Raw genomic sequence first — 22,044 nt, 5'->3', positions numbered from 1 at the left:
ATACCAGAGAGCTTCAAAGAGCAAGCAAAAAATGGCATTCCAAGGACACCACAATTTTCTTCCATTTTATTATAAAATAAAAAGGTTATTTCCCTTGGGGATATCCAGGGCCCAGATGGATGAGTTGGTGCGTTCTGAGCTTTTAACATCGTTTGAAGGTTATTCAATAATGAGTTACATATCTTCTCATTTAAAAAGCTTTTTTTTTCTCTTTATGAAATACTCCAATACTTACTAAAGCATTTTTTGTTAAACCTTTCAATTGAAGCCGCTGTACATCCCTTCTTCCATTTCTTGGAATTTAGTGAACGATGTCATAATAATATATATCGCATCTTGCAATTTTCAGGTTAAGTTTAGTGTGCTATAAATTGTTTTGGGATAGTCTGAATATTCATATTAGGTTTCTTGCTTTTGCCACCTAAGCATTTGAGGAAAGAAGACAATAAGCGGGCATTTTGAACAGGTGACCCCAAACTACCAAAAAACGATTGCATACATCAGATAGGAGCGAAAGACAAGAGCTCTTATTCACCACTGTTCATCTGCTGAACTATGTGATCATCATGATATCGATCTCGGCGCAGACCCATCGCGTGCTACTATTATGCAGTACACACTAACAGTACTACATGCCGGGCACCCTCTAAGAAACACAAAGGAATCCTGCCTGAGAAGTCGTTTAACTAGGGCAGGGGCTAGCACGCAGCACATGCCCTCGAGCGATTTATGAAGTTTCATGCAAAGCTCTCTGGTGATAAACGTGTACTTCTGATAGTGTGACTTGGCTAAAAACGATTAAGTAAAATTACATCCCTTTCATCAACAAAATAACCATATCAATCTAGTGAGGAAAACAAACTGACACGAGAATTTAAACACCTTCAACCACCACTTACCAGCTTCATCCGGGCACGTCCTGTTTCTCCAGCGCCACGTCCATTGGCAGCCCACTGAAATGTAATCAGCTTGTTCTCGGTCACCTCAGACCCAGTGCAATTTTCAGCAAATGTGGTCCTGCAATTATGAAAGCAGTATTTTAGTGAGCACGTTATCTACGGGTACATTTCCATGCCAGTCAGCCCTGTGCACTTTCAGCTGCAAGTGTACCTTGTTACGACACATTCCCGAGTTGCAGCAGCACTCTGATTCAAGATACCAGTTGCGATGCTGAGATCCTGTGCGGGCAGGACACAGACAGCGGGAGGGGGCGGCAGGTGTCTGGGCACCCAGAGGTGTCGTGTCCTGGTGCGATCCAGCAACATTTCTTTGAAGACAAGGCTAGAAATGGCAGTTCAGAGGGTCAGACTAAGATTGAGCTCATTCACCTAATTAAAAGTGAAGTGCTAATCAAGAAAATAATGGCCCTAGTTAGCATGGTGAATAAATTGATCTAAAACACGCTCACCATGTTTTTCGCCTTGTATATGTCAGTAGTGATCATGTGGCCATTCTTCAGGACCTCAGGAAAAAAACTTCACTACATTGTGACTGAATTCAATTTGTGTAATGGTGATCAGTCATGCAACAGTGACTCTACAAACAACACTCGAGGCCACATACCCCCACTTCACCAGATGGCTGAGAAAAATATTTCTGGCAAAGCCCCCCTTAGTGGGCATTGCAGCGCCGGCATGATGAGGAGCTAGCCCAATGATGAAGCATAATACACATCCGGTGTGTGAGGGCCCGTGTTCCTATTGGAGCACATTCCTCTCCCTGGATCTCTAATCCCTCTCACATTTCTTACCTTGTGGAACTGCACACCCCTTCTACCAATAACATAGTAAGAGTATTCTATCTTCACCGGCTAACCCATCCACCAGACATCATATAACTGCGCTGCGGTCGTCCATTGTTTTACAGTGTCTAGTCGCGTCGCGTGGAGTCCTTGGGTCCCGAGCAGTAGAATAGGCAATGATAAGCTCACCGGGGCTTTTGAGGCACCAGATTAAGATAGAGTTGCAGCATGAAAACCAAAGTTGCATACATTTGAACAAAAACTTAGTTTGTACAATGTGGGCCCACAAAATTAAATATACAGGAAGATCCTGTGACCTAATAATGACCTTAGTTTGAAGGACAGTGACAGTGTTATATTAGAGTGTTAGATCTGTCAGCCTTAGGGTGTCCTCCCCTGACCGTTTTGCCTGCTTGCCGTCTCTTTTTACGGATTCTTTTTGTTGGCCATAGGACTCTGCTGACCAGTGCTAAAGTGCATTTATTTTTCCCCGCAGTAATTGTGCGCAGGACAATTTACAAAAAAAATAAACTAGTGTGAGGTGCAGATTGGAAAGTCCCCCATTGGGCTCTGTTCTATTGCATATACTTTCCCCCAAAAACAGTGATTATTTAACCGCGGTTACAAGACTTAGGGTGTGGTACAAAAGTGAATAACGAAGGCTGTGAGCGGGAAATGAGGGTAAGTGAGGGAATAGGTACGAGAGATTAGCACTCCAGCTGCCCATGCCCCTTGAGTCCCTCGGACTCGCCCCCCCCCCCCCCCTCATCTTCCCGGATTACTGTGACCCTTGCCCCGTTTCACATACCACGGGGGCCGCAATTCTCCTGAGCTACGGCGGCGTTACAACGTCCTCCGGGAGTGACCACCACTCTTCCGTCCACTCCTCCTGCTCAACACCGGCTCTCTCCGCACGTCATTGGGGTGCCTCGTCTGCTTCTCGTCCTCGCTCCTCGATGAGCTCATCTGCTTCACGTCCTTGTTCCTCATTTGGCTCGTCCTCGTTCCTCAGGAGTGCTCCGGTCTGTTCCCTCCGTCTCCCGAGTCCTGAACACGCACACCTCAGCGTCCTGCAATTATGGTCGGCGTTCAAGATACCAGTTGCGATGAAATCCTGTGCGGGCGGGACAGGACCAGCGGGAGGGGGCGGGAAAAAAGACGGCGGGAACCAGACAGCGGGAGGGGGCGGCAAAAAAGACGGCTACCACTGAATGATTTATTTAGCGGGAGGGGGGCGGGAAGAAAGACAGACAGCGGGAGGGGGGTGGGAAAAAGAATACAACAGCACAGCGGCCGACCTAATCAGCGGGAGGAGGGCGGGAACAAACACGGACAGTGGGAGGGGGGCGGGAAAAAGACCACGGCAGGGAAAGAATACAACGGCCGACCGATTCAGCGGGAGGAGGGCGGAAACAGAGACGGACAGCGGGAGGGGGGGCGGGAAAAAGACAGCGGGAAACGAGGACAGCAGCCTACCTCATCACAAGAAGACTTAAAATGGCAGCCACAAGCTTTTGAAATTTTTCGGAATTGGGGGCGTATTTTGCTGTTCTGAGTGACGGACGACGTCACTGTCTAAAGAACAGCAAAAATGACGCCCCCAAATCCGAAAAAGACGGGGCTTCTTTGGAGGGACGGCTCTCTCCTCCAATGGCTGGCCTCCATTTAGGAAGCCAGCCAATGGAGAAAGAGCAAAAAGAGGGAGGGATAAATGCAGCACTCTAAGAATCATTAAATCTCCGACTTCCGGTTTCTGCCTTCGGCAGAACCGATAGTCCTCGACCTAAAAAGCATGAAAGGGGCCTGGGCATAGGACTGAGGAACCCCCAAATTAAAAGCTAATGCACCCATGGGACCTGAAGGTGCACCAGAGGGGTACATAGCCCTGTTGAAGACTTCGTACATAGCATTGAGATAATGCGACTGATCTTGACCCGGACCTGAAAAAAGAGGATAGGTCCCCGGGACTGAATCTGAGGCAGGCGTTACCGTGTTCGGGCCAGCCAGCGCCGACAGCAATGGAGTCGCCTGCTCATCCGGCACAGGAATCTCTTCTTCTGGAAACGGAGAGTGAATTGAAGTCAGTGAGGGAGCCGGCGTCGGAGATCGAGGTGGAGAGGCTGCAGGCAAAGCTGACTTTTCAGGAGAAGCTGGATTCGAAGGAGACACGAAGTCCTTACAACATTGTCGAGATGGAGAGGTCGACTTTGGCGCCACTTCTTTATCAGAATGGGGTCTTGAAGAATGCCTCTTCTTCTTCTTGTGCTTCTTATCTCTCGAAGCATGCCCCGACGTCGACTTTGACCTGGACCGCGACCTCGACCTTCTCCTACTTCTTTTTTCCTTTCTCATCTTCGCCATGAAGAGCTTCGCTTCCCTCCCCTTCAGTGCCTTCAGATTCATTTTCCTGCAGCAAGCACATCCCTCGACGTCGTGATCCGTTGATAAACACCAAACACAGTCCTCGTGTGGATCAGTACTGGACATATGTCCTCCACTCCCTGCAAGGCTTGAACCCGGACTTCCTCGACGACATCCTTAAAAGGAAACAAGAAGAAGCACAGGAACACAGCCAGAAACACAAAGTATCAAGCGTAACAACGGAGAGTCCTAGAAAAACCGTTAGCGTCGACGGCGCGGAAAAAAGGAAACTGACGTCATCTCGCCGACGAGGCTCCTTTATAGCTCCAGTGACATCAGCCGGGTCGCGAGCAGTGCCATGGTTCTACGACGTCGTCCTCGTGGGCGCGGAGAGGTACAAAAAATTTCCGAATGCTGCTGGCGAAGGGGATATTCACAAGGTGAGGAATCCATTGGCAGATGTATCCATCAGAAAGTAAATGTGCTGTGATGACTGGGCCAATATTGGCTGGAGAGGAGCGCAAACAGTCTTATCACCACTGCAAGTTGATGAACTGTTGGCTTGTAGGGAGTTCAATACTTGCCTGTGTTCACATGCACTGTGTGCATGTAAAGAGTGAAGACTAGTATAAGTAGCACATAGAGCCCTGAAGGTTCACAATATTCTCTTGCCCAAGCGTTGCTAAACTTCAAAAGTCCCTCTTTGTCGACGCCTGTCAGAGAGCATGTCAGACTGCTTGTGAGGCTAGGATTGGGGACCCTGGCAGCACAGTCCCTGCAAGCCCCTGACTGTGCCTTCTTGCATCCCGTCATTTCCCATTTTCAGCTCCTGGCCTGTTATCCACCTTCTATTCTTTGTTCTGACTTGAACCTAGGTGCTGGTGCTGTGTTGCTTCTCGGGCTGACAAATGGAGAGCTAAAATCTGCAGCAATCTTTCTCCATGGCACAGGTAAATGGTTCTATGCTATATTGGCTGGTCCTCTGACCCAGCTATTCGGCCAGGCCTAAAGGACCTTAATGAGATACCGGCTGGCTGAAGTAGGTTTCATTTGGGAAAGTGCGAGTGGGGAATCACAAGTTGGTCGCAGCCTCTATGCCTTCTTGATGGAAATTAAGAAACTGAAAAGACTCGTGAGTGAAATATCCCTTAATTCCTGGGTCTGCTCTATCTAAATTCCCACAGAATGTGATTTCAGGCTATCGATCGTCAAAGTTCCAGTGCCATACTTTACAAGAATATCCGGTCATATCCTTTCTTATAGGCTGGCATTTGTAGTCTTGCGTTTACAGATGGAAATATACAAGTGCAAGAATACAAACAGTAGGCCCAGGGCTTGAGAACTAATCATGTCCCAAATAGAACACATGTGAACCATGTCGGCAGGCAGAAGTAGAGAGTTTCTTTTCCTGAACAGTGTTGCTTCCTGAGGTTGTTGGTTGAGTGCTTTCAACAGTGGCAAAACAGTTTACACAGGGAGTGCAGATTGTGTATTGAATGTATTTGACCTGTTGACTATCGCTTGCACATAGATTTGCTTATGGTGAAACAGACCTTTTAGTATTGAGAGATAATCCACAGCTTGTGTGTAGATTTATGTTGTAAATATTTAAAAAGTGTCTGGCAAAAGGGGTGTTTGGGTTTGTGCATGTATTTTGAATCATTGTTTCTGTAGCAACAAGCAGACGTGTTAAAAGAGAATGTGGAGGGGTTGGCCATTGTTCGCTTAGGAAGCCTGTTTTCATTGAAGGTGGAATACCTTTTGTCTTTAATTGGCATTTTTCACTGTTCCTGAGGATGTATAAATAGGTGACAATGGGTTTGTTAATCCCTTCTTCTAGAGTGCACAGTTCTTCCTATCTATTTCTTGTCTCAACCTTTAATAGGGTTTGGGTTTCAGCAGCCCTGTTAATACGTGCCTTGCGGCCCATTAAAGCAGTAACAAAAACATATATAAACTATTTCTCCTAATTCTTCCGCTAATGTTTATTACCCATTCAACCATTTCTCTTCATCAAAAAACTCTGGGCCATATGTATCAACATTCAGATTTGCGAATCTCAAATAGCGATTTTTTTAGAAATCGCTATTTGAGATTTGCAAATTGGTATGTATGTAGAAAATCACATTTTTTTTGCGATTTCTTAAAATTCCTTAATTGCGATTAGCAAGTTGCGAATCGCAATTAAGGAATAATTTCCCATTTATTACTATGGGCCAGGAGGCCCATAGGAATGAATGGGAAGGTATTCTCAATTTGCGATTCGCAATTTGAGAATCGCAAATTGAGAATAATTTCAAGGGTGCAGGGGTGTCCAAAGGACACCCTGTTGCACCCCTGAAATTAGCATGGGTGCACTTGTGGCGCACATACATGCCCTAAGGGCATGTATGTGCTTCACATTGCACTTTGAAAAATGCAAAAAAGTGCATTTTTCAAGGAATTCGCAAATTACCACCAACTTGAAGTTGGTGGTAATTTGCGATTCCTTAAGACCAATTTGCATTTTTTTTAATGCTTCTTACATTACATTTAAGGAATCGCAAATTTTGCGATTCCTTATTTTGCACTCAATTTTGCTACATACATACCATTTAGAGAAAATGAGTTCGCAAACGCCGAAATTCTGCCAATTTCGGCGTTTGCTAACCCATTTGAGCTTCATACATATGCCCACCTGTTACTATGTTATTAGTTTCATGGTATGATATTTTATACGAGATATGATAAAACTGCTCTACCTGTGTGCTTCTGTCCTGATAAGGTTGATGACAGTAGTGTGGCGCATATCAAAAGAGTGGCTGTATCTTAAAGTGCAGTGGCTCAGTACAAAGCCACGTTTTGCGCCTAAGGCAAAACATATAGCGCGAATGTCACTAAGTCAAATGTAGGAAGTTAATACGGAAAAAGTCTGAAACGGTGAACAGAGATTGCCTCTCTGTTTCCGACCAGTTATGTCTTAAGTTCAGACATTAACTCAGACTAATTTTGACTAATATGGATGAATTTTAGACGCAGAAGACGCAAAAACAGACATTTGACCGTGGGCTGAAACTGCACATCTCATCATGTAACCGCCCCAGAGTTCTGTTGTGTACCGAAATGCTAAATTATGGTACTTGTACTTGATTTTGGAGCATTCCAGCTTTTGTTGTACATTCGCTACAAACGTCAAATCGTAACCCAGTTCAAGCTTTCTATAATCTTACCTTGTGCAGTGTTACTACTAAACTAACTACATGAGTGTACATGTAAAAGCTGCAACTCGAGGGCCTTTTACATCATTGATCCTTAAGTCCCTAAATAAACACATCCTTGCTTTACAGTTGTAATATCATGGCAGGTAATTATATGTCAAAAGGCTCCACGAAATTTAGTTTTTGACTTTTCTAGATATCGAGCAGCTTCTGCTTCTTTTTGTGCAGTAATTGTGTACAAACAGTAGCCAATCCAGCATGAAGTGCTAAGTTATTAAATTCAATTTCTAATAAAAGAACAACGGATGTTAGCTTGAAATTAAAGGTCATTTGCTAACGTAATGCTTCAACAATACCCCTATCGTCGGCCTGTAGCACACCCCACTCCACGACCTCTCAGTTTTTGTTTTTTTAATAACCACATTGTTATTGCTTTTAAAAAACAGCAACACGATAATTCATTACAATGTGGCATATAGCTAATTCCCAGATTCTCCCAAGTGATTGCCCAGTGCAGACATATATGGAGTGTCCCCTACACAAGTCCTGGGATCTCACCTCCCCCCCTCAGTTAAGGTCTCTTCTGTTCGCTGGTCCCAGCCATCTGCCCCATATACGATCGTATTTGGTAGGACATCCCCCTCGCTACATTCTCTGCTTTTTAAAACAGGGGACATCACATTCTGTGCATCAGTGTCAGCATAGAAAACAACCCACTTCATTTCCAAAGCCCCACTATAGGACAAGTGCAGTGTGCATCAATTCAGGTCCCTCTACACATCCCACACGCTGCTCAGATTTGTTTGCCCTTTTTAGGGCAGCCTCTTCTTCCTTCATGAATTTACCAATTTCCCCTACACCTGTCCCTACTACGCCTTTGCCAATTGCCTACAATTTGGAGTCAAAGCATTGCCGCAATTCTTAGCAATATTTCTCATGGTCAACAATAATCCTTGGTCACATATATTTTTCTAAATGTTTAGGCATCTCCTTTCTGCACACTCTTTTAATGGGCAGTCGTGAGTAAAGATTCAATGCACTTTCTGGCACATTCACCAGTTCATCGTATGCTTATGTTTAGAAAACTAGGTCACCCTCGCATTCCCAGAAAGTATGATAAAGGAGCTCCTCCATTGCCTATTCTTGATGAAATTAGGGTTTTAAGTGAGACCCATTTGAAACACCTCTGCTCTTTGGTGGTTTACTTTGCATACAATCTTAAAGGGACAATCATAATCCCTTGTAAAGGAAAAAACAGTGCTCTTTACTCAGTTCTGCATGTCAAACAATCACCAACACTAGTTGTTCGAGAATGTTTTTCTGTTTGATGTCTGTTTGAGTTTTGAGACATGTTCTTTGTTCATCGGATTGGCGTTTCAAATTGAATAAATCTCAAATTGGATTGTATGGTGACGCCCATAGTATAGTGTCTTTGATGAATATCGCACAGTATATCCTTTGGTTATGCATTGCTGAATTCGGTGTTTTTTCGCATAAGTAACACACGAACCTTCACTGTTTTGCTGTATCACACTTCCAGGTTATTGCTGTGTTTACTAACTAGGAATAAACTCTGTTGTTTCAGGATCCCCATGCAGAGGAGTTTGAAGACAAAGAATGGACGTTTGTCATCGAAAATGTAAGGCAGATGCAGTATGGCATTCTTCGAACTGTCATATTTTGGCTTTATTAGCGTGAAGTGCTTTTAAAAGATAAAGGGCCTGATTTAGATTTTGAAGACTTGTTAGTCTGTCTGTGGCACTTGTAACAAGGTGGGCGGGATAGTCGTCATGTTTGTGACAGGGCACTAGTCTGCCTGGCTCTAAATCGGTTCCAAAATGTGTAAATATGTTTGAGTATTGCAGCTTTTTCCTGCTGTCAACATGTTTTCTCACCCCAGACGTTGTTTTCTTTCTGCAATGCAATGCAATGCAAACCGTGTCGTTGACTGCTAAAAAAACATTTGAAATAAAAGGATTTCCGTATAATCTCATGCATCAAACCAAAGTTGACTTTGTGAGGGAGAGATGCATTATGGAAGTGATCTTCGAAGGTAAAGCATCGTGCTTGTCTCTCCACAGACACAGCTAGTGTGCTACTGTACATAGAAAGCAGGTAATCTACTAGTGTGCCATTTCTGTGCTAACACAATTACAAATCCTACAAAGCGCATTTTGGATGAGTACTACCCTTCCACCATCCCTGTGTTTTTCGGCCTTCCTCTTTCCGTGTTAATTGTACTTTATGGATTCCCACTTTTTGCACCACACACTTTCACCCTGTGTGGCCCTGTGGTAGGCTGAACAAGTCTTAAAAAAGCACTTACTTTTCAGTTTGAGTAATCCTTGTCCTTGAAAAAGCATAATAAAAGTCCAACCCTCACTTTTATTTTTCACACCAAATTAAGATGAGCAGTTGGAGAGAAATTAGTTGACCGTTGTATTTAATAAACGGTGCTAGAAAGTCTAATTTAAACTCGTCTTAAAAAAAAAACCTCAAATATAGCGTGTCGAAACAAGTCAATAATTGACAACCAGTGGTAAACCCGGAGTATTGATAGTGTTAGCTATAGATGTTATTGGAACTTCACGTAAGCTCTAGTTCTTGTTTAAATATTTTCCTTTTCCCCCCACCTTTTCTAAAACCATGCGGGAATAATTAATTGTATTCCACAAGTGCACCATTCATCTTGATGCAGAGTCATCTCGTTTGAAGGCTGGTTTCTCTGCCTAGTAGACTTTCTACTCATTTTTAGGTCTTTCCTAGGAAGAGCGCATGCGCTACTCTAGGAGGGCCTTTAGCCATCGGTCTTCACTTTTCAAGCACTGTACTTGTTCTCGTGGCTGCATCCACCTTGCGGGAGCTAGCAGTAGCGTGCCACAAGCACGAGTGCAGTGCTTAAAAAGTGAAGGCTGTGCACGCACGCACCACTACTGGGCTTGTTTTTTTTTCTGTAGGCAGCACAGCAGCTTGCTCCTCATTGGCTGCAATACAATACGTGATTGCCCTTACTAACACAATGAAGGAATTTCTCTTTTACATTTTCCTGCAAAGGTACCACTGCGCGGATTACAATAAAAATCCACGAGTGCTTTGAAAGTAATAAACAGCATACGATGCAACTTTTACTGTTTATTGCCCATTTTCCTTGAATCTCTAATAAAATGCTAGATTGCGCTCTCGCAGGCATTTTCGCTGACAGTTCTAACTTTTAAAATCTGTTTTTACATATTATGTCAGTGTTCTATACTGTTCTCTAGTACCGTGAGAGATTACTTTCTGAGCTGCCTGCAAACATCAGTTCCTGGAAAACATGGCGACGGAGCATGGAGACTGTAATGCGACCACAGGGCCCGCCCAGAAGCTGCAACAGCAGCGTTTAGAGTCCAAAACAAGATTATAAAATACAGAGATAATTAAATTTGTTGGGTGCGGCGCTCCCCTTTAGGTAAAAGCTTCCTCTTATGCTGCAAAGCTCTGTCTCCTCCCTCTTCTCCATCCTCTCCCGCCTCCTCTCAATATTTGCTTGTATGCTGAAACATTTGTGTATTTCTAACTCTGTTCAGAATTTGAATTAGGTATACAAAATCAATGTCTGGTATTTTAAATTTATATTTATATAACGTAAAACATGTTCGCACCTGGGTGTTGTTGTACATAGCTTTACTTTTTCCTTTTCCTGCTTTGCACTTCCTCTCCCTGGTTAGTTTAGACGTCTGTCTAAAAGGTCATTTTACACACTTACCTGGTGCTGAAATAGGACAATAGAGTTCTGTGCTTGAAGAGTTAAAGGAAGAGAAGTCAAAACAAATATTACAATATTGGGTATTACTTGAGTAGTTCTCTGAAGCATTTTGCTTTTAGGCATGTGCGTTTTCTCCAATAATATCCCTGCATTTAACAGTCAGAGCTCCCCGCTCCCTCCACCTGCAGCATGTCAGCGATTCTGCTCTCAGTCCCCCCATGGCGTTCATCGTTATTGTGAATGAACAGCTCAGCTCTGGCTTGTATTTTTCCCCACGATTCTCTGTCCACCATGGTCTTTACAGGTACCCTCTAGCCTTTTCTTTTTAAATCAGTTAAGTTTATTTCACCTCTTTTTTTCCTCGACCACTTTCGGTTTTAAATCCCCTCCCCCATCCCCAGTTTCTGTCTTCCTCTCTCTGCCTCGTCCCCTGCTCTCCTCCGCTCCTGTTTCCCCTCAGCCCTCCATGTATCCCCTGACTCGCCTCCTTGCCCCCTTCCCCACTCCCCTCCTCGCTGCATATTGCTCCAATATCATTAAAGATGCAGGGATTCTGTTGAGGCATGAGGTGCGGGATCTGATCAATGGCAAACAGGCAGTTTGAAGCTGCTTGGTTTGCAAAAGGATGGAGTTTAGGAAGATGAAGGCCTGAGGTTTTGGCTCGCTTTTTGTTTTGTGTGTTCTTGACTTGTAGGCATCTTGTATTGTATACATCCCTACAGGAAGGCTCACCTAACGATCAATAGATTGCTAGTACATTTATTCTCATCAATTATTAGCTGTACTCTGCCACGCGTTGCTGTGGCTCAGTCTGGTTAAATGGAAGAGAAAGAAAAGAGTAAGCGCACGTTTCTAATATGTTTAATTTGTCAATGCTTGTGGGTAACAACAAAGAAAAGGATGGGTGGAGGGTCAGAGGGAATATTTAACGACCTCAACACAGTTACAATCCCCCTAACAAGCTTTAGAAAACACAAAAAGTAACTGTGGGTCTTAGGCAAAGAGAAGGCTATGTGTGTGTGGGGATGACTAATTGTACGCTTCCAACTTAGAGCAAACAACCGGACATTTACCCCATATGAAAAGTGGCCATCAGTTACTTTTCCTGTGCAGCCCAATTCATCATTTGGTCTACTTCACATAGTAGGCAATCCGTATTTTTACCATCTCTTAAGATATTAAAATGAGATGGATCGTTCTGTGATATTAATGACCAAGATGATTGGTGGATATTGTCTGTTTGTAACTGAAAGCAGTGCATATGTGATTTATGAAAAGAAAAGAGTGTGCTCGTGATAAAATTGGAGAGTGTACGCAATATTAATTTTATTCTGGAGTCGTGCACTTCCAATACTAAAAACAAAAGAGTGCACAAAAGTCAGATGGTTCAAACAAATAACTTCTGACTGGGTTTTCTGGTTGACATGTTCCTGCGGACATTTAAAGGCCCAAAGTGGTGCCTGCCGCTTCTTCAGGACCCATCAACTTTATTGCTACTGCTCATAAGTGGTGAAATAAAATAATTAGTGAACAACAATGGTAAATATCACCTGTTCACTTCTGGTAGTCCTCCTGGTTAGATAGAAGAAATCCAGATGTCGAAGTCACCAAAACACACACACATAGACAAACACAAGAACAAAGTAGGATAACAGACCATCATTAGTATGGGTTACCACTAACTAAACTAAATTATTGTTCTTTTCATATAAGGTCAAGTGACCCTCATTTGTTCAAGGGGAACATGCTTCACCTCACCTGGCAAGCAGCTCAGGACAATGGGGCAACGCTCTAAAGTATAGAAAATTATTTAGTTGTGACAAACTTTGTGACCGCTCAACAGATTAAGACTCATAGGGTTGATTCATTCGAAGAGCTAGCTTGATGTTTGCTTTCCTGTCTAGTCCTCTATATTCTAATGGTTATGTTGGGCTTTTTACTCGTGAGAAGAAGTGTCATGAGGAGGGATCGTCTGTGTCGACTGTTCAAGGTAAATAGTAGACACATCATGAACTTATGAATAGTTGTAGTAATGAACATTACTCAAGTGGCAACCTCGATATTGTTTAACAATGTATGATGTAATACATTTTCAATTTCTTATTTTCTATTTTTTATTTTTTATTTTTTCATTATTGCCACCGTTATTTATGCAAAATGATGAGTTGCCAGAATGTTTCAATCGAGTGATGTGGCTTAATGTTCGAAAAACGCGATTGTTTCTGGGAGCATACCTCCGCTATTAACACAGAAGAATGAATGCCACGATTATTATACACAACAAATCATTGTCTCCCATTCGCTTGAGGCCCGCATTTAACTGCTTGTTTTACCCCGATCCTTAACAAAGCGCGCATCGTTTCTGAAGGGCCAACTGCATCGCATGGCACTTACCTGTCCGTCGGTACTCCTAGCAGCCAACCGGGCTGTTTGGGGAGGTACCGCGGCAGGAACTTGCTACTTCCTTATTCACTGCTACTCGATTCTCATTGGGTGCGGATGACCTCACCAGCCCGCGACCGAGAATCTTGGGAAATGTAGTCAAAGACAACAAGTTGAAGTAAACAGCGCGATGATTAGGCACTTTGTTGGTGAAAATTATTCAGTCGAATAAATTGAGCGTGAATTATATATCCCTATATACACTTAAGGCAACCACTTGAAAACGCATCCTTTAGTGAGAAAACGGGGATCTTGATTCTTGTGGCTCCGTAGTTATTTCAAACTCCTGGCTCAAAGTATGTATCTAATAGACCTTATATTTTCAGGAATCAGTACAAGGGCTGAGTATTCATGATATTAGAATTTAACCTCAAATGCTTATCCATCTAGACAGCGTTTTGAGAGAGTATTATTGGAGAGTTATAAATAAACACCCTGATTAACCCCTTCGATGCTCATGACGGAACGGTTCCATCATGAGCATCGGTTGAGCTGTGCTCATGACGGAACCGTTCCGTCATGACCACACCCATTAACATTGGGGCCCAGCACAGGAGGTAAATCTGGGCAGCAGCCAAGGTGTTAATAGCCTTAAAGATGGTGCATAGCTAAAATTGGGAGGTGTCTGTGAATTAACATGGGCAAAAGCAGGGAAATTGACCCCATTTGTGTGTCATACATTCTGGGCGATCTCTCATTCAGCTATTTGCGCTCATGTGGCGATTGATATCATTTCACTCTGCTGGGATAGGTGTAGTGAGGCTGTATTCTAGGCTCAGAGTTACACTTCAGAGTGACATCCAAGGGATGTCCTCATTCAGACCAGCCTTATCGCAGTGCTTGTGGGTATACAATATGTTTTTGTGATTATTGTCTCTATGCATGCCTTGTAGTTGTTGCGCAGCATCTCTATGCATTCTTTCTTAATGTTGCAAAGTGAACCTACTCCTCCCCCCTACCTCTTCCCGGCCCGCTATCCTGACACCAACTGTCCATCATAAAATATGTGGACTATTGTCTCTATGCGTCCACTTCCCTGTCTGCTATCCTGCAACCAACTGTCGACCCTAATATATGTAGACTATTGTCTCTATGCGTCAATTGTAGTTGTTGCGCAGCATCTCTATGCGTCCTTTCTTAATGTTGCAAAGTGAACCAACTCCTCCCCCCTCCCTCCACCCACTTCCCGGTCTGCCATCCTGATAGCTGTACCCATCCACGCGTTGCTGTGGCTCAGTCTTTTTAAATGGAAATGAAAGAAATCGCTGTGCTCGCAGCCGTGCATCCTCAAGTCTGGCTGCACGTCGCTCTACTGCTTCCTCAGCACGTATTGTAGCCATTCTTTGTCTGTTTCGCTCGTTAGTTGATGCCCGTTCTTCCTTAGTTTGATTTGCAATTATTCGTCGCACTGCTTCTTTTCCGCGAGTTCGACGACCTAAGTTTGATCTTCTGCGAGGCATCGGATGTGTTTGGGTGGGTTTTCATTAGAATATTCATCTGTTGACACACTGTATAAAATGTGTTTTAGGTGGGCTGTCTTTGAACGTCATGTATTTTGAGTTGACATGCATTAGCAGACTGTGTCTTAGGAAGGCTTTCATTACTCAGCGTTCATTTTAAGATGTCATCCCTTATTATATGTTATAGATGAGCTGTCGTTACATACCCTGTTTGTAAGGCACATAATATGTTTTAGATAAGCATTCATATCCTGCTACAAAAAACATAAGGATTGCTGCTCTGCAACTGGTGATCCAGCTTTAGACCATTGTATGGGGAACAAGCATTGCATAGCCAATAAGTCTCGCCTTTGGGTCCTTATAAGTGTTTAGCAATGCAACAGTTGATGTTGGTGCACCAAGAATATTGTGCTGGATAACTAAACACTTATAAGGTGCCATCGGCGAGATCTATTGGTTATGCCAATGCTTGTTATGCTATGTGATTGGGGTTTCCTTATTGCATATGTTAGAATGCATGTGTTAGTTGTAAAATTGAAACTTAACCATAAGGTGGTGGATGAATTTTTAATTCATGGGCCATTTATTGTACAGCATATCGTAGGTATACTTGTAGAGTTATCCTTTAGTATTTTTGGAGTGGTGTCTTGTTGGTTTTATTTGTTTCTTCTATTTTTATTGTTTCATATAGTGTGGACATGGCCCAGTAGCATTATAGTGCTTTATAAGTAATCTACAAAGTTCTGTCTGTAAATGGGGGAAGCAGTGTGACATTTTAAATCTAGAAAAAAGGAGATGATTACATGGGTAACTGCAGAGTATTTAATTGAGAAGGAAAAAGACGGACAGGCTGGGTTTCAAGCATCAATTAACAAACTCCTGCAGAATTTTCCGTTATGGCGGATCAGAAATATGAAACAAAGCGAAAATTCTCTTCTTTTTTTTCAAACATTTTATTAAATTTTCAATTTACAACCACTATCATAAAACATTGCAATCATTGTACAGTATACGTGCATTATCATGTACAGTACGCGTGTGACATATAGATACAACTATCCCATCCCTCCCTCCGTCCCCCAACTTCGTCTGGCCCCAACCATTCATAGCACATATGGCAAGGTGTACTCTTGTCTACTCCTGACTGCACAGAAACATTTAAGTGTGTGTATGTTCCATATGGCGCAAGATCCAATAACAATGGAATTCCATAAACATGAAACCTGGAGAACTGGGGCTGGGCGATGAGACAACTATTAAGTCTGGGCTGCTGGCACAGGTGGCGGTGCCAAGGCCCTGAACGCTTCCAGAATGCTCTCCCAGTCTAAAGAGATGAATCTTTTGCGCAAACCCTGGGCTTGCTCCCGGCGGATGGCAGCACTCTCCGCTCCATCCCATCTCACTACTTCCCCATGCCAGCCGTGCAGCTGTGGTGCTGTGGCCGATTTCCACCGCATTGTAATGGAGCGCTTAGCCAGGTGCAAAGACAAATGTACAAAGCGAAGTTGCACCTTCGGCACCTTTGGGCGTCGTATCAGTCCCAGAAAGAAGACGCACTGCAGGGGTGTCTGGGACGGGGATCCCAACCGCAGCCGTAAGCAGGGATAATAGCGAAAATTCAGAATATATATACAAAGCTACCTAAGAAACCATTTAGAATAAATAATCCTAATTTCTGATGAAAATATTCATGTGCCTCAATTGGTACAAAACAGACATGGGTTACCTTGGTGCAAAAGGGAAAGGGAGCAGTGGAAAACCATAGTATAGAAGAGAAATGGAAGAATGGTCTAAATCGAGGACACCGAGGATAAGTAGAAGGCTAGGGTTCAATGCCTCTAGTACAAGAAACATGCTTGTGTGCTATGAGCACAGAGCAGTAAGTCCATATTCGTGTACGTCTCTAGAGCGATGGATTCCGCTATCTGACCATAATTCATCACTAGTGTTATGATATAAATTCAGAGCATTCAGGATGTGGTTAGCATTATCCTCAATGCTGGATTTCTTTGGGTGGTTGTTAAACTTCATGTATTGTTGTTTTTACTTTTATTTTATTTTTTATTTAAATTATAGCAATTGGTATAGTTCCAAATAACCAACCAAATGATACTGCATAAATAGTTTTATAAGCATGTTTGTGAATATCTTCGCTATCGATTGAAACTTTATCTCGTAATACACTCTTCTGCTGACTCAATGGTACTCCAGAGAATCTTTACAAATCAGTTGTCAGTGTTTCATTGTGATTATCATGGTCTTAAATTAGCTTTCTTATTTTCTAAATGTACTTGTGTCCCATACGTTAGTTTTGTAAGGGGCATTCATAAGTTATGTAATGCAGATTTGTAGAGCATTCTATCACACTGGAGGGCATCCTGCCGCTGAGCAGGTGTGAGTCTAAACACACCTAGGGCCTAGTGGGACTAGTCGAAAAGCCAGGTCTTCAGCTTCTTGTGGAATTCAAGTGAGAAGGAGGGTCTTGTGTGTAGCAGGAGGTAGTTCCACACTTTAGCAGCTATGTAAGAGAAGGATCGATCACCAGATCTGGTTTTCCATAAGTGTGGGATCAGTGCTTGCAGGAGTCCAAATAAGTGGAGGTGTCTGGAAGGTTTGTGAAAGCAGATGTGATTGTTGAGGTATGCTGGGACATATTTTATGTAGTACCTTGAAAATATGGATGAGGAGTTTGAATTGTGCACCTTTGTGAATGGGGAGCCAGTGGAGCTCCTCAGGTGTGGTGTAATATAAACTGTAGTAACGAGGTAATGTATGCAGATTATCTCATGGGCATATCCTAAATATATGAAACAACTCTGGTTGTTGTAACAGAGTTCTTTCGGAAATTCATTTAAAAACATCCACCCCACGTTTGCCCTCTAATTCTTCAGAGATACCGTGCTCTGAAAGTGCTTCCTAAAAAAAATGCAATATTGTGATTTGCAGAAGGTATATTATTACCTGTTACCTTTCCTTTTACACTAACAAAGAAGAGTTGTGGGTTGGCCATCTGAAACTTCTTTATTTTTTTTATTGTAATTGTATGAAACAACGCATCAAAAATGAAATCACCCATTACACCTTGTAAGACTTCAGATTGACGGTAGAGCAATTTTCTAATAGTTGGTACACGATTGCACCGATGGAAACGTTTGTTTAGCAAACCAGTCTATTTGTTAAAACAATTCAGCTAGAATTTTATGTGCCCAGCTTGGGCTACCAGAATGCACTTTTTTTTAGCATGCCCATCTAGCACTGGCAAGTTCGTGTCATTGTCCCCGTGTTAAGAATATTACCAGATGGAGACCCCTAAGTTTTGGATGATATTCGTTTGTACTATTATCGTGTGCGAATGTCCAACAGGGAAACATTTTATGGCTAACAGCGCCACTCTGTGGTTATGCTTGACAGGTTCTTTGATGTCCGCCAAGTGTTAAAGGATACTGAATTTCTTCGATCTGTTTTCAGGATCTAGTTCAGTTTGTGTTTGACAGAAAGTGGAAATGTATACATTTCCTGTGCGTTTTCAGCTTCTTCAATATTTCCATGAAATATGCACCCTCACGCATCTCAATAAATATATTTTAACATTAAAGGAATCCGTAGATTTAATCCAGCCGAGTCCTGACTCCTGCTAGATAGACTCGTAGTGAATGAAATAGAACAAAATTGCTACTACAGAAGCGAACGAGGTTGGAGTCACGAGGTGCGGAGTTATGAAAACCAGAGTCTGGCAGTCAATGTATACATTTATTATTTGTATTTGTTCAAAACTTTTTTGCAAAGAAACTGGCAGCACGTTTTTTTCTTAATCTTTCCTTATTGTAAAGTTGCTAAAAGTGTTCCCTTGTGTAATAATAAAGTCCTGTTAGTGCAGACAGTCCCAATCAATCAATCAATCAATCAATCATATTATTTGTAAAGCGCACTACTCATCTGTGAGGGTCTCAAGGCGCTGGGGTGGGGAATGCTGCTACTGCTCAAAAAGTCTTGAGGTGTTTTCGGAAGGTCAGCAGGTCTTGGGTCTGCCGTAGGTGGATGGGGAGGGTAGGGTGTTCCAGGTCTTTGCAGCGAGGTGGGAGAACGATCTGCCGCCTGAGGTCGCTCTTCGGAAGCGGGGGACTGTGTTACAGTTAAATTCTGAGTGCTTTATGTTTTTCCTCCATGGCATCGGCATTTAGGGGTTAGGCTCCAGATAACTCCCAGACAAGATGAGACTCTTAACAAAAGGAGGGCTTATGGACCTTTAAGTGAGGCCTTTGTGGGACCTAACTGGAAATGAAATTCACCCCCTCCCCCTGCCCCACCTCATGCAGTTTGTTGCTCCGACCCCGAGTGGCTTTCAGACAGACGTGTGTGGGCGCTGCAGGATGCATCCCAGTGTAGGCAAATCACAGTGAGGCTGGCCCAGGTTTAACTCAATAATACCTGCCCGATTCGGAATCCGACTGGACCCACTTGTTCCTGCACTGGAGACGCATCAATATGCTGAGATATTATCTTAAATCTTTGCATCCAAAACTTGTGTTGCGGAGTAAAATTTAAAGTATGCCAATGTTTTCGAAATTCTTTTTGTTACCATAAAACTGCAGTGCCTGCCTGAAGGGACAACTTTCCAGTTTCCAACAAACCAACTATCAGACCGAATCGATTCAAAATAAATAAATTAGTAAAGCAACTTGTCCCAGACCATATGACAGTAGTCGATTTAAATGTAAAGTATTACTCCGCAGCTTCATATACCACAGAACATAAGGAATGGAAGCGTCGTTTAAAATTCTCTCGTCCCTAGCACTCTTTGTCACTGCAGAAGGCACAAAAATGCTGTGGCTGAAATTAAAATGTAGAAGTCAAGGCACTAACTATGTCAGAGTACCTTCCTGCCACTGGGATGTGCCAGTAGACTCCCTTTAAAAGCATTGCACCCCTACCGAAAAGTGCTTGTACTCTTGTAAATTGAATAATTGCAAGCACTCGGTCCCTCACAGGAAGTGCCTTCTCATTTATAGCACTGCATCCAGCAGTAAAGATACAAGTTAACGAACATACATGTTTCAAAAACAGGATATCGGATCCTTTTACATGATGTGATGTGGTCGTGTTACGGCACACCCCGAGTTCAATTTGCAATATTTCACGCCCATAAAGAAATTACTCAGCTTTGATATGTTTTGTAATGTACATCTGTAATTTCAGTGAGAGTGGCGTATGTTCCTCAGTCTTTTACATGATTATTGTCAACATGTCTGCAAATGGAGCAAAAAGGCAGGCGACTGGTGAAATTTTGTAAAACTATATAATTTAGTATCGAACCACTAGCCACCCATCCATCTACATCTCAGCTGCCTACTCACTGCATTGCATGTTCATTTTTTTCTATGAAGGAAATTACCTTTAATTCATGAATAAAGAAGGTGAGAAAAATCAATCCAATTGGGACCGTTTGTTTATTGCAAAGTTCAAAATGATGCTCAAGACTAATGAACACAGTGTTTTTTTTGTGTTTTTTTTTAAATTTTTGGAAAACCTTTATTAGAAGTGAGATCAGTTACAATCGATACAAAGCAGAACATCATAATCAGCCATCGGAACAGGTTCAAACAGAGCAAAGCAATTAGACCATGGCAGTGCAAAGCTCCGTCCCACATATGCTCGGTTGCAACCCAGGAGAGCAATTTTGTCAGAAAACAACAGGATTAATGAAGGTTTAATTTTAAAATAAAGTGGAAGGGGCAGGATCTGTGGCAGTATAAGTAGATCAAAGCAAATCAGGGGAAGCTCAAGAGGCAGGATGATAATAGTCCAGGAGAACTGCCAGTGGGACGTAATGATTGCACTCGGTATAGGGATAGTCAAAAAACAAGCAGTCCGCCCACCAACAAGTTCTCGTTCGCCATAGCAAAGCAGTCTAAATCCCCCTTAATAATCGAAGTAAGGCGAGTGTGCAGAGAACTACCACCACAAAGATCCTGAATAAAGAAAAAGAGAAAATAGAATTAGCCAGGAACAAAAAGAATAAGAAGGCCATAGAAACAAAGAAAAATAGAAAAACAACAACACCCCTCCCCCATCCCCCCACCCTGCACCCCTGCATGTGGCCATGGCCTACCCCCCCAGCAGTGTGCCTGTCGCCCATTATGAACCCGAAATATAGACAAGAGTATAAGAGAAATAAGGAGATAAGAAAGGAAATGCAAAGTCAGTAACCACCAGCCCACGATAGGGAAAGAAACATGGGGGAGACTCCCAGTGCAGGAACCCCAACCTCCCCCCCTCTTCACCCACCTTTAAAATCAATCAGAGAGCAAATACACAATATTGGGAGCACCTACTGAAGCAGGATGTATCAATCGCTACGCAGTCCAAGTCCCACGGGGGGCATAGTGCACCCCTAGCCGCAGAAATGGCGCTCTAAGCACACTCGACTCAGACAGGTAAACAGGATCAATGATGCAGGTCTCACCCGCCCCAAAATGCCGGACCGGGGTAGAAATCACAAAGTGAAACAGTCATGGCAGTCCAGGAATAACCAAAACCTCTCCAGAGTCACATGAAACGAGCACTCAGCCACCACCGATCTTAGTCCACGGAGTACTCTGTCCTGTAGCCGGTCCGCTGTGAGACACCAGAAAGTCTCCCCAGGGAGCAAGTCCGCAGTGTCGCCGTCAGTAAGCCACCTCCACGTCGAGCCGCAGCCCCGCCGTGATAGCAACAACCTTTACCACAATGAAAGTGACGAGCGAAGCTGGTGGCGGTCACAATGAAACATCGGTGCAATAACAATCAGGACTACTTCCCTCCAGCACCAGAATGTGGGTCCGCGGCCCCTTAGAGAAATACAGTCGCCATCCCCCGGCTTCCAGTACATCCAGCCGCCGCCACATGGTATAATCCATCGGATCGCCACTGTTCCAACAAGCAGCGCCACGGCGCAGTACAGGCAGGATTAGGAGTCTTCGGTCCCCTCCCAGTCAAGATGGCGAATTGCCTGTGTATCAGCAATGGGCAACACAGGGTGCCCTTCTCCCCACCACTGGTTATTGTTTGCAGGCCCCCCAAGCCCAGAAAGGCACATTAACATCGTGCTCTCGCCAGCGC

At 43.4% G+C, this 22,044-nt stretch overlaps 1 protein-coding gene and 1 non-coding gene across 7 annotated transcripts in view; one reads left to right on the top strand and one right to left on the bottom strand.

The window, feature by feature from the left end:
- The window catches only part of EHBP1 (EH domain binding protein 1), a 1,903,610-nt gene that overhangs the window by 277,726 nt on the left and 1,603,840 nt on the right, over window positions 1-22,044 (top strand). For all 6 annotated transcript variants that reach the window (XM_086927633.1, XM_086927634.1, XM_086927631.1 and 3 more), the window contains exon 4: window positions 8,885-8,938. In XM_086927633.1, coding sequence (XP_086783759.1) covers window positions 8,885-8,938 — 54 coding nt within the window. The remainder of the gene's footprint in view (window positions 1-8,884; window positions 8,939-22,044) is intronic.
- LOC147709029 (small nucleolar RNA snR60/Z15/Z230/Z193/J17) lies at window positions 493-576 on the bottom strand. Its single transcript, XR_015296846.1, has one exon. It is a non-coding gene; the product is annotated as a small nucleolar RNA snR60/Z15/Z230/Z193/J17 (small nucleolar RNA).

The sequence above is a fragment of the Lissotriton vulgaris genome, chromosome 6 (assembly GCF_964263255.1).
Source record: "Lissotriton vulgaris chromosome 6, aLisVul1.2, whole genome shotgun sequence".
Classification (NCBI taxonomy): Eukaryota; Metazoa; Chordata; class Amphibia; order Caudata; family Salamandridae; genus Lissotriton; species Lissotriton vulgaris.
The sequence above is the reverse complement of the archived record's forward strand: the minus strand, read 5'-3'. Positions and strand labels throughout refer to the sequence as shown.